This window comes from Pleurodeles waltl, chromosome 8 (assembly GCF_031143425.1).
Source record: "Pleurodeles waltl isolate 20211129_DDA chromosome 8, aPleWal1.hap1.20221129, whole genome shotgun sequence".
Lineage (NCBI taxonomy): Eukaryota > Metazoa > Chordata > Amphibia > Caudata > Salamandridae > Pleurodeles > Pleurodeles waltl.
In genome coordinates this window covers 102,349,798-102,363,176 of record NC_090447.1, presented here as the reverse complement: position 1 = coordinate 102,363,176, position 13,379 = coordinate 102,349,798, and the positions used below count along the sequence as shown (strand labels likewise).

At 44.0% G+C, this 13,379-nt stretch overlaps 1 protein-coding gene across 1 annotated transcript in view; it reads left to right on the top strand.

Annotated features, from left to right (window-relative positions):
• Positions 1-10,671, top strand: part of ARHGEF17 (Rho guanine nucleotide exchange factor 17) — a 491,524-nt gene extending 480,853 nt beyond the window's left edge. Inside the window, exon 21 of the mRNA XM_069203843.1 lies at positions 4,325-10,671. Coding sequence (XP_069059944.1) covers positions 4,325-4,518 — 194 coding nt within the window. The 3' untranslated portion in view covers positions 4,519-10,671. The remainder of the gene's footprint in view (positions 1-4,324) is intronic.
• Positions 10,672-13,379: the final 2,708 nt, after the last annotated feature.

The window sequence follows — 13,379 nt, the reverse complement described above, 5'->3', positions numbered from 1 at the left end:
TTTTTTTTAAAGAAGAAACATCGTCTAGTAGGTTTTGATTCATAGTTACATATGTCATCAAACTTGTTCTCCAACATTTACTTGAACCTCAGCGTCATTCGAAATAAGTTACTAACATATCTGTCAGAGCTGGGAGTGACAATGCACTGTAAAGAGGACCCCTAATGAATTTTAACTTTCGTACCCACCAGGACCTCTGACAACTGTAATTTTGTGCATGGTAACCATTCCCAAATGTGGGCAAAGGAGAAAGATAAGAGTCTAAGTAACCCCAACCAGGACACATCATGAAACTTAGAAGACCTGTTCACTCCCCTCAGAAAGCAGCACAAATAGAACTCAGTTCCAAATCACTTTCCTCCACAAGGTATCCAGACAATCTAGGTTCCTCCTCCTGAACCTTTGGCACCTGCATGAAAAGTCTTGGCTGCCTCCATTTGAGAAAAGGAGAATCTTCCCGTTGTGTCCTACCGCCAGTCGCATTGGACAGGCTACAGAGGTTTACGTGGTCAGTCGGTCAGGTTCTATTTCTTTTACAAAGAGAGGCCGCCCCCTTGCATTCCAGTGTCATCCGGCTCAAGTCTGGAAACAAAAGAACCTGCAGTCGCAGGACATTTCTCAGCAGACCATCTCGGCATGAGTTATCCAGCACCTCAGGTTTGCCGTCCATACGCAAGATGCATTCCGCCATGCCACTCTGAAATTACTCTACTCCTCTTTTCAAAGGAGTTCAGGTTTCTTACATTCTTTTCTCTACAGCCATGTCTTGCCTGCTCAGTTTTGGTAATCTTTTACCTCCATAAACACCTCCATAAAACATTTCATCTTTACATCAGCCGTCTACACCACTAATAATGCTTTCTCAATCTTGGTAGTCAGATCAGCATTCAGCGCCTGCATGGATTTCAGTTGTGCATTCTCCCACAAAGAAATTCATTGTTAATCCAGTATAACAGCAGTTCACTACTTGCCTTTACTCCGCAGTCTCATGCAGTTTAAAAAAACTCTTCACTGGTTGTCTTTTTTTCTCTTGTGTGCCATTGTGTGCATACTTATTCCAGTCTAAGATGGCCACTTGTGGGACTGACTCAGTTTTGCAGTATGTGCAGGTGTAAGATGTATGCCCCGGGCACAGGCCTGCCGCCATCACAGGGTGTTCCAAAAGTTACCAGGGCCTCTATTATACATACGGCACACTTTCTCTGTTTGCGCTGCGGTGCAGCTGAGAACAGGTGCACCGGGCACAAACAGAGATAGTACGCCCTATTATATTTAATGCGCTGCCCCCGTGGCAGCCGCAAATGTGTGCTGCCCTGGGGGCAGTGCGTTTAAGTAAAAAAAACGGAGCAGCTGCTTTAAAGTCATTCTGTGTTTCACTGTGCCGGTGACAACCCACCTGCACTTTTAAGGGGGGTTTGACATCCCCTTGCAGGCGGGTGTAGTGAGTGACTGCACCCACCTACAAGGGGATGTCTGAGGGGTCCACTGAACCCCTTCTCCCATCCAGAGGGCCACCTTTTAGGTGGTGCACTGTCAAGTGCACCTCCTGACAGCTTCTTTGCCTCAGCGCCCACGTCTATAATACGGCGCAGGAGCAGTGGCAAAGGGATTCCCTCATTTGTATGGGACCACACCCCCATACAAATGAGGCAACACCCTCTGGTGATAGCACTGGTGCTATATGTCTACCTGCGCTATCGGTATTACAGAATGGGCCGCACAAGCGTCTGCAGCCCCTTCATTAATTCTAACACACATCAGTTGCATCCCCAGGGCACTTCTGTAATACGGCCCTTGGACGGTAGGAAGTACTGGGTGCCTGCAACGAGGCCTGCACCAATGCTCGCAGGTCTGCAGATGTTCTATTGCCATCTTCCCCGGAGACTCCTCCCAGGTCATGAGAGTCACGCCTGTTCCACCAAAGAGAAACTCCAGATTTGGTCCACCATGATGCACATCTCTCCTTCCTGAGCTCTGTTGTTCCGATAATCTCCTTCAAGCAGGCACAACCTTCCCCCTCACAGGCAAGACTTGGAATGCTGGTCCTCCTCATAAGTCAGGACTAATACAACTGTCACAGGCCAGTGGGCAGGAAGTAAGATTGCCTGATTTCCTTTACTCCAGGAGCATTAGTCACACAAACAAGATGTTGCAGAGGGTGGACAGCATCTCACAGTCGCAGTAGAAACTTTCTATAACTTCTGCTGCTGGTAAGGCCTCCACACCGAGCAGGAGGATGGAACCAGCCCTAGGAATGTGGCCATCTTGAGCCCTTGTTGCCCCTCCCACGATAGCCAGATTTTTTTTATTGCTTTGAGAGATCCTCTTTGCAACACGGAAGTCTAGTTGTACGCACATGTGTAAAGTACATTCAAAATGGTATTTTTTATTCATTGGTACCTTCTGGTCTAAAGGCTCTTTTTGAGGTCAAACGGGTTGTTTTGTTCAAGCTGCCAACAGGGTTTGTAAGAAATTATTGGCGTAAGCTTTGTGATTGACGACGACAACCACGCTGCTTAGACTGAAAGAGATTCAAACCTGAGACACACTTACAGCAACAAAAAAGAAATGGGGCCCCTAAGGGCCACGCAGGAATCATGGGAATTAGTGAAGGGTTTATCCTTATGGAAGTGCTGGTGCTGATTCCTTTGGTGAAACAGCACAAGGGCTTGGAGCTGGAGACAGAAAATGTTGTTTCATATCATCTGATTCGTTGATTCTTAAAATGTCAAGAGGACACCCAAAATCTGCCTCTGAACAAGCAAAATCTGTGCTCCGGATCAAGTGTATAATTGACAAAAAAGATATTCACCTGGAAACAAAAAAGTTGGGAGGCTGCACATTAGTCGCCCATGAGGTTAAATTGCAAATTGCTCTGATGCTTCAGCTTCAAAATCGAGGACATCTTTAGAGTTGACCTAAGTTAGCATCAAGACCGGTCAGCATCTAAAATTAAGCCACTGAAGGCACTTTGTCAAAGGAGGTTGACAGTTAAACAAATGTTGGCTCCCTATTTCTTCAACTAAATGGCTTCAGGGTTTTCTTATAGATGATGCATAACTAGGTTATGCTCTGTGGTTTAGGTTAAATCTTAATGAGCACCACAACACGCAGCGGCCTCTAAAACTCTGATACAAAGAGGTGAAAGCACTTTTGAGTGTAGTTATAAGTAATATTGCTGACAAGAATCACAGTGTTCAAGCGACACATCAGAGATGTGAGTGGGGAGGAACCCAAGTAGAGACAGGTTTAACACAGCAGGGGGCACTGCCTCCACCAAGCGCTGACCAAGACAACTTCCGTCCAACTGTTTGCGGGTGATTACAGCCCTTGCCCCAATAAAGTAGAAAAATTAGATCAGAAACTTGAATATTTGATGAGATCAGGGAATATAACTAAAACACGATATGTTTAGTGTGCAAGTAGAAGTGCTCTTAGATTTAGGAACCAGGGAGAGGGTACCCCAAAATCAGTCAAGGCCGAGGAGTGCATCCCGTGCATTTGTTTTATCCACTTAAAGAGGGAATGTTACAACCATCTAGGACAGTGGTTCCCAACCTGTGGTCCGGGGACCACTGGGGATCCGCGACTGCTAAGAAAATGATGTAATATTAACAGATTAGGTCCTCAGCTTTCAGTAATGACGCTGTGGGGGGGATGTCCCCGGATTCCAATATTGATTCAGTGGAGGGTTCCCGGGTTTCTTGTAATGATAAAGTGGGTGTCCACAGAAGTCAAAAAGTTGTGAACCACAAATTCAAAATAGGGTATTATCATATTTTATAATTGTATAATAAATAATGTAATATCTTTAAATAAAATAAATGTATTTATATTTTAACTATGAAAATAATTACATTATTTCGTAATGGGTTTTATGTTAATTCCCTAACTTTATTATTATCTGTGTGAGGGTGGTACAGTACCAGTGGTGGTCATGTGTGGTGGTGGAATTTCTACTGTGTTTTGTTACTAGTAACACACTCTAATTTTGCCAATAAGCAAAAGAGGTATTCTTACTCAGAAGTGTAAATTACTCAGAAGTGTAAGTTACCTTCATGAAACAGGCCCAAAGTGTCCAGTTTCATATACTATTTAATCCTGGGACTTGTTCAGTTTTGGCAGATAGTGAAATTGAAGTGTATACCCCAGAATTACAATTGTGATTTACTGACTCTGAAGGTGTCAATTTTGCTCCTCACATCGGAAAATTAAATGAGTCATTGTAGGGTTTTAATCACTTTAATACAATTTGCAAATGTGTTGCTATTTTTGGTGGTGTTGAAAGGCATAACCTAACACTGGCTGTTTACTTCTTTGCCAGGCAATGAGAAGCTCACAGACCTTGAGAAGAAAGAGGCAGCAAGACACCGACCAGCCCCTACTGGCCCTCAAGGCAAGTCCAAGATCCTTGTGATCAGTGGTGGTGATGGATATGAGGACTTCCGGCTCACCAACAGCAGCGAGACTGTGGGGCGAGACGACAGCACCAACCACCTCCTCTTGTGGCGGGTCTGACCGCTGCGCTGCCATAGGCTAGCGTCTTTTCGTTGATGGAAAGTGCCATTCTGTCATCTCCAGAGTACCACTGCCCCTCTTGTTGTCGTCTTAACCCCCATCCCGGTGTGCAGCACCACCACCCTGGGTGTGAGGCATGCGCGTGGATGTGGCAATACTTCCACCACAAGGAGAGGTCTCGTGAGCAGCAGAAGAACTGCATAGTGCTGTGCATAGGTGTACATTGTCAAAAATATATATATATATCAAATATATATATTATTCATGCTCGCACAACCGGAAATTAATGCCTTGTGTGCGTGTATGTCTATGGACCTTGTTTGGTGTCAGAATATTACATTGAGGAAGGTACCAGAAATGGCAAAGGAGGCGGAAGAGCCTACATATGTGTCAGATGGAGGAAGGGGGTCAGTAAGACAGACCCTCAGCGCTGACATGTGGTTGTTGCGGTACAGTTGACACTCCATTGTCGCCAAGGAATGGAATATTTTGTGCTGCGTTTTGAAGAACTAAGCAGGAGTTAGAAGAGCCGGTGGCAGAAGACAGTAGTTCACAATAGGGAGACATGTTCTTTACACTGGGAAACTGCAGCAGCCTCCATCTTTTGTCTGCCTCACCCTCGGCTGCTGCCAGTGAACCACAGAAAAGCAAGAAAAGCCTTCAAATCAGACATTGAGACTGAATTTTACAGATGTTTTCATTTGTTCACGGTTGGCTACCTGTACACACCCTCCATTATTTCAGTTATATCATGTGAAAAAGACTGAATATCTCCACTTCCTAGTTGCGTCTACACTGTGCTTAGATAGTCGTGGCTCATCCATTCCCGACATTGTAACCTTTCGTAAATGTTTTGTTTTTTTAATTATTATTTATTGTCCTTGGAAAACTTTTTACAAATTCTTTTTTTTTTTAGATTCTGTGACAGAAAGTGGTTCAAAGGGGCAGGGCATTTGCTGTCGTGCAGCGTGTGGTATATCGTCTGTGTGCTTTATGTTACGGATGGAGGCTTAGCCTGCAGATGTCCCTCCCATTCTTCTGCATCCCTCAGCGCCAACGTCACGCCTGAGGCCTGTGATGCGCCAGGCACTTGTTTACGGAGGCTACTCCAGCCAAGGCAGAAGTGACGAAAGGACATGTATCTCACTTTCAAGGGGGGAACTAACCAAACCCACTGAGTGAAGAGCTTGGTTAGTTAGTGGCAGTGGAATGAACAGTCATTAAGCGAATGTGGCATCCATGGGCAAGTATATGTGCAATATTTTTGAGGCTCCTGAGAGATGGAAGACAAGAAGAAAACAAGGTAAACAAACTGTCTCTCAAAGACTCAAGCTGGAATTACTTTGAATGTTATATGGAGGAGGTGTAGTAAGGACATTCCTTTGTGTTCTGGAGATGAAAAAAAATAACGTCTTGGAAAGTGTGAGTTGTGAGTCTGAAGGATGAGTTAGATGGAGTACTTCAGTGGGCTTTTTTGTATAGTATTTATGTGAAAGTGCAAAGCAGCTTTGTAAGTCACTGATTCAAATGTGCAACATTGGCAGTGTTCAGTATTAACCAGCCCCACCCTTCCATGTGATTTGAATCTCTCATCCGGAGCTAATGGTCTTGCCTGCCCCTCGGATACACTTGTTGTAGCGCCCCGGCAGTGTAATTGGGTATGGTCTTTTGGTGGTGGGCAGGAAGGCATAAGAGCGCAACGGGTAATGTAGCTTGAAGGTAAGAGGGGATGGGTTCGGTCCGCAGACTAGATGTTTTACTTAAGAGGTAACTCAAGCTGAAGTAGGTCTGTACATGAATGTTTCCAGTAGTGTAGGGCCCTCAACAAAATCACCGCACGCACTAGATGACCAGACTTTCCAGTGACGCATGCTCTTGTTGGCACTCTGCTCATAAAGAATAGGGAAAAAGTCTATGCAGAATGAGTTGCCCTCTCTCCCAGGGACCATTGAGGAGTATTAGTGTACTAGTGTGGCCAAACTATCTCAGCTTCTACCCATATCTTAGCAGACTTTCCTTTGAACCGCTAAAGCGATTGCTTGTATCAAACAGATTCTCCCAGGAGTTTCTCTTAGTAGGCTGAGGTGTCTGTGAGTTATCAATTAACTTTCTTGGTGCAAGTTATGGCCGCTAGATCTTTGCATCAAACGAAGATGAATCTGCTCTAGAAGTGCTATGTGCTTGGATGAACACTTGAAATACTAAATAACCGCGGCATTGAGGGACACAATGGTTGACTCCTCTATTAAGATTGATTCCTCCTTAATTGCACACACTACCACAAAACAAATGTGTGATCCTACAGATGAATTGCAGTAGAAAGTGCTCAGCAATTTAGGAAAATCTAGGTAATTGTTACAATTCGCCCTTGTTGTTATAATCATGGCCGTACGTGCCCAGGAACAAATTTCCATTTGTTAATATTGTTGTGGCATTTTCTCTATTGTGTAATTGACAGAAGTTGTCAATCTGTGCTGTGCACCTTAATCAAGGAGTGGTCAAATGTCACCTTGCTCCATCCAGACTGTGGTCTAAAGGACTAATCAAGTGATTTTATGTCGATGGATAACCACTTGGACACCTGTTACAATTGTTAGTCAGGTGAGGGATAAACTATGTTGCAAACTGAACAAATACACATCCGGGAATACTCAAATGCAGTTTTCCATTCAGTGCAATGGAATAATGCTGCGTGTGCCTGCCTGGTGTCTGTTTGTCTGCTCAACCAGGATTGGATCATGCATCTTCTTCCAGTGGGACCCAAAAATCTGTATCCTCACTGATTGGAAGAAGGCAGTGAGTCTGGTACTGTGCTTGTCACACAAAGCCATACCTCTTTGTTGATAAAATACAAAGCTACACTTATGACCTTCCAAATTAATTTATATTTTGGCAGAATCATTTTAAACCTTTTTAAGTTTTCTGGAACTATGTTGTGGGTTGATGATAGATGCCCCAAAACTCTACAAATTACAAAAGGGGCTTTGTCTGTCTGTTTTCAAGTGCCTTCCGTCAGGTGAGAAGATGGTGCGAGCAAAAATAAGTGAACTTGAGAGGTTCTAGTGAAGCATGCATGAAATTGTCAAAATAGGGAGTATGGATTAACATAGAAGATGCTTTGCCAACTCACTTGCAAAACTAGCTGTCTGGTCTAAAGAACTGAGAATTTGTTGAGTTCCAGGAGACTAGTTACAGCCACTTCCCAGGCAAGTTTTTCAAAGACCACACTCTTGTTCACGTCTCTGTTTTTAAATGGTGTGAACAGACAGGTCATGGGCCAGTTCATGAGATTTACCATGTACGATACTGATGTGAAATGATTCAACTCAAAGTCTTCATTGTCACGAGAAGCTAACGGAAAGGGGGGAAGAATGGAAATTTCATGATTTGTCATCTGGTCAATCGAGTGGTCGATTTAAAAGTTGTCTGCTTGCCGAGTGAAAAGCGTACAGCCTCCTAGCAGGAGTGGTGAACTGGAGGTTTGCCTCAGGACTGACATCTGAAAAGCCTGTGGGTATAACCTGGATAGGGGTTGAACTTGTTAAAGGTGCTTGAGGTGAACGGCTGAGCCGTGCTTTGGTTCATACTCCGTCACCACTGTGAGTACGCATGAGACAGCCACCTGCCCAAGTCACCTAACTCTTCAGGAGCCAGAGACTGCTGCATCCATTCACTCGTCATTAGCACACTTGTAGACTGCACTGTAGAAAACGAGATCAGACAACTTGCACTGGTGCCATTCCTAACCACTATCAGTCATCTACTGCAAAATCCGCCTTTACAAATTGTGCGGGACTATAGAAGTGGCAGTCCTGCACCTGGGGTTCCCAATATTACTATAGTGGTAATTTCAGGATTTCAGGATTCAGTGTTATTGCACAATTCTAAGTTTGTGACTTTTTTGCAGTTGAAAATCTAGTTCTGGAAAATCCAACGGTGCAGATTTTCCTGCAGAACTTGCAATCTCAATCCAGCCCATAAATCCCATTGCTGGCTGGTTCAGTATCCACAAGGTACCCGTAAAGAGGGCCTAAGTCTGAAAAAGTCGGCAAAACTTAAAACATCTCAGTTATCATTTCACGTGTAGTATGCAACCAGTTTTATGTAGTCTTTCCTATGGTCTGCCTTGAATGGTAACATTGCCATAATGATTGTTCCTGCTGTCGATCTTCCACCCGAAAGGTAGAAGTTTGCCCCCGGTGCCCTCATGAAAGGAGAAGATAGGAAGTGAATCTTTCTGGTAGTGATCCTGATGTGCTCCTTCACCTGGTATAACTTCTTAAGAGAATACATTTTCCCTCATCTTGTACCTGGATGACCTCCAGCTACTCGTGTTTTATTTAGCTTACATTGGGCATGCACATACATGTGGGTATGGTAACTTCACCATCACAAGAGACGATAAATACTGGAGAGTATGACATTTAATCTTACTATTAACCTACTCCTTTCTTGTTGATAAGAGCCAGAGGCGAGCTGCTGGTATTACCTATGAGTTTAGAAATGTCAGCCAATAATAAATTCCAAACTTTCCCAAATTCTTCTTAAACTCATTACGTACCTTTGGAATTCATGTTGTGTTAAGGCCTGTGTTCATGTAGATAACTGACAGTCTAAAAAGTTTATTTTGGAAGGTTTTCTGTGGAAACTAAACATGAGAATGGCAAAACATTTGGGACCCTTCTTCCGATACAATTCCATCCCCCAAATGATTCCACCAAAGTGCTTATCTCAATTAAGTTAGTCCATATAGTCAAAGAGGTTCTTTCACCTAGTTTCCTAAGGTGACTAAACATGAAAATTACAAATAGTTAGGAAACCTTACTTTTGTTAATGTTCAGTCACCCCCTCTTAGTGTTCATGTTCCTTAAGTTAGTCCTGATCACCTTTCTTTGACCATGCACAAGTGCTTGTGTATCCAAGGTCCTTCCACAGGCCTATGTTCCTTGCAAGCTCAATCACAGCCGTGCTGCTGTTCTCATAAGAGGACTAAACCAGACAACGCTTCACTAAACCGACACCGTGAACCGCTGTTCGTGGGCTCGGACAGGCATGCAGTGAACAGTAGATGTTCACAGGCACCGTGCTGCAGCCTAGAGTGGTGATCCTCTAGGTGCACATTCATGAGAAATATCAGGCTTATGGGCGCTTCAGAGCTGGGTTTAATCCCATCACCTCTTTGTTAAAGCAGTATAAATGGAATAAAAATGGAACAAAGCCGTTAAGGGTTTGCGCACATTGTTTTCGCACCCATACCCGGTTTTGAGACTGTTTTCTTCATTGTAGGTGTATGGGCCTGCAACCCATCTCTTGAAACCATTTTGCTGTCCTTGACTGTGTGCCCAACAGATGATGATTCAATTGGCTGTTTCAGAGGAAGTTATATTGGTGAAGTAAATGGTGCCATCATTGTGCACCACACTTGCAGGGATGTAAGTGGAGGGTTTAGTAGACTCAACATTTTGGTAGTCTTCTGGAGGTAAGTCTGCAAATGTAGATTCAAAAGGCTTTCAAAGGAGCTTGAAAAAGGCAGGCACTCTAGTTGGAATGTATGCCTTGAAGAGTGTTGTCTCTGTGTGTGTGTGTGTGTGTGTGTGTATATATGTGTGTGTCTGTCTGCCTCGAGTCTTAGGGGGCTGTGCACCTTTCTGAAGTATATGTCAGGACGTGCCACACAACGTGCGGATTAAAACACCTAGACCAGAAAAATGGCAAATGCACAACCTTATGAAACATGGGCTACCATACAAAAAAAGACACCGCTGGATTTTTATCACTCATTTTTTGTTTGATCCGTACTGTTCTTAAGCCACTAACTTTTGCCTGTTTGTGATACGCCACCCTGATGTAATGTAAATATTTGGTATATAGTGCCTCTTCTGTACATAACGTTCTCAAGTCTTTCAATGTTGATATGAATTTAATGGCCTATTTTTATATACTTGCTAAGGAGTCACCAGGCACAGACAGGAGTGCCTCCACAGATAAGTTATAACTACTACAGCACATGAAACAAAGAAGAAACCGAAAGGACAGCTTTTTATCCTGAAGTACAGCGAGTCGCGTGACCTGTCATGACTATCACATTATTCCTGTTACGGTTTTTGTCACTGTGGGTTCTTTGTAATTAAAGTTCACTGGTGTCAGACTTTGCACTGGTGTATCTCGACTAATTTCCTAGCGTTGCAGGGTGATTGAAGGTGTTTGGGGGCAGCTTCTCTGAAAAGGTATTCAGTTGGTTAGTGTTTTTTCCATCTGTTGGTATTATGTTTTTATCAGTATCTTCTTGCACGCGTCTCAGTTAGCCTATTTGTCTCACATCCCTACTTGACCAACTTTGAATTTCTAAACCACATTGGAAAACTCTGATTTCCCTGGACCGTTTTTGAGAACTGTACCAATCTGCAAATATATCGGGATTGGTGACACCCGAAGTGGTCCAGGCTGCCTTTCAACCTGCCAGCATAGAAGGTTGTAAAGACTCCTCTGCATGTTACTTGGCTTTGTATCAGCCCTTCCTCATCCTCCTGTATTTCACTGAGTTTACCAGTTCACTGTTGCTTGACCAACCAGCAGGCTCAATGTCCAACCATCCAGCTCGGCATGAGTCCTAGAATAGATTGACCTCTTCACTGGGTTCTGGCGACCCTCTTGTTACTTCAGATAGGTATCTGTTTTGCTCCACTAATGACTGAGCTGAAACACTCGTGCACTGACAAAAATCTCTGGAATGTGCTTATCAGTCTTAAGAAGACATTTATTAAATCACTTCGCAAGGTTCTAAAGGAGATTAGCATGCTGAAAGCACACATTTAAAAATGGTCACAGCAATAAAATGAAAACATGTACAAATGACTCTCCACTGCTATATAAACGCGAATATATACATGCAAAGATACAAATACCTATATTGACATATATATTCATACACAATGCAAAGCAAATAATTAGAAAAAATCCATCACCATGGGGCCTATCTGGTGCTTCATCCTTCTCATGCCAGCAAGTTGTTGACCCCGGTTCGACTGCAACAAGAAAGAGAGATCTACCCTCATGGGAAATATATCAGGCATTCGACGTCTCAATCCTGATTGAGGTCTCTGAATCTCTCCACCGTCAACCTGGGTCTCTTACATACTTTTAACAAACAAGAGAGGAGAATTCTAGAAACTCCCTCCCACTGCATACGTTTATTATTCACAAAATGCTAATTACTTTAGGTCAGCTTTGAAAAGAACACGTCGGGAATTGGCCAAAATCCCAAGGTGCCCACTCTATCAAAACAAAACAGTTCCCTGCCGTCCTAGTACATTCTTATCAGCCTAAGCCCTTGGTGAGAAAGAACACGCAAACATGCAGAATAAAAACATGAGCAAGAAGCACATTGTATCATGGGAAAATACTTGCAGCTTTTAACGTGGCGGTGGCTAATGCTAAAATAAAGTCAATAGGCATAATGAAGCTGGTGGTCACTAATGTGTCCGTGTGCTGCTAGGCTACGTGCAATTCGGGTCAGTGGTCAAAACACAAATATCATTACAGTATCTTCTGTTAAAGCACCATCGCTCTGCTGGCCAGCACACCATAACTACCTGTGACCATCCAAATCAGTACATCAACCTCTAATAATATCCATGTCTTCCCTCTATGCTTGGGAATGCTTTCCTGTAATGATCTTGTGGCTAGAGAAGGAGGACAACCCACATCAATTAACTGTCCCTGGTGCCGTAAAGCACTTTCCAAGATATTTTACATGTTATGTTGCTGGTCATCATTTTTGCTAGCGGAAATAATCTGGGACTGGTGAGGGGTTCCTTTGAGCCTGTCTTCTTGTGCAGTGATTGCAAAATAAGGATAATCCACCAAACAAAAACAGAACTTTTGCTGTCTGCCCACTTTCAGTTCCCCCGCCTCATTTTAGGGGGGGGGAACAGCTCGGCTATCCCCTCCTAACATATCGTGGATGCTTGATTTGCAGATTAGCCCTGCCTATGACCACAATGCAAGTCCCAGGGGAGAAACGAGGAGCAATGTCCATAACATGCAGGGAGAAAACTCCCTGTGCATCAGCAACCTTGATTTTTAGTTTTTCAGAAGCAAAGCCTATTCTGGTGGTTGTTCCTCATAAAAAATAGTTGCAGTTTTTCAGATCGTGCGCCCATCGTGTCAGTGGATGGAGTATCCGCATTAATTCCATGCCAATGTCCGGTGGACTCAATTTATTAAGTGAGGCTGGTGGAATTGGACCCTCTGGCACCTCTGCGATTTGATAGCTCGCCCACCAAAGTGTACATGAGCCCCATAAGTCATGATATAAATGTCGCCTAGTCTCGTTATCACTGTAGGGACCTTTTCCCTGCAGGAAGGATTGCAAAGGTGGGTGAGTGAGTGAGAAAGAAATGTGTGTTTTGACAGACCTTCAGGTAGGTGCCAGAGAGTGGTTCCCCAGACTAATGGACGGTGTGTTTATAGAGCATGAGGAACTGCTGGATCCTTAGGAGAAAAGACATGAGAATCTTCTGTTGATGGTGTGAACTGACTGCAGAATGCCAGCGGGCACACAGGAGATGCGTGCCCTTCAGTAGGCCCTTATAAAATGAGTGGTAACTTCGGCGCATGGAGCAGGACACTTGGGAACCCAAGGGTTGGCTATGCCAGCACTAGGCTGATTAATCACCATCAGGCCACATATGTCCCAGGGCCATCTCTGCAGCTTGATGGCCTTGGGTGAAGGGGATCTGGTGCTGAAAGAACAGAGTCTCTTGGTTCCTTGCAAGAGTGTAAATGGGTGTCGCATGATGGATGACCAGGGTATGGCTACCATCCGGTGTGGGTAAGTATGGTTTAGGTAAGGCCAGAGC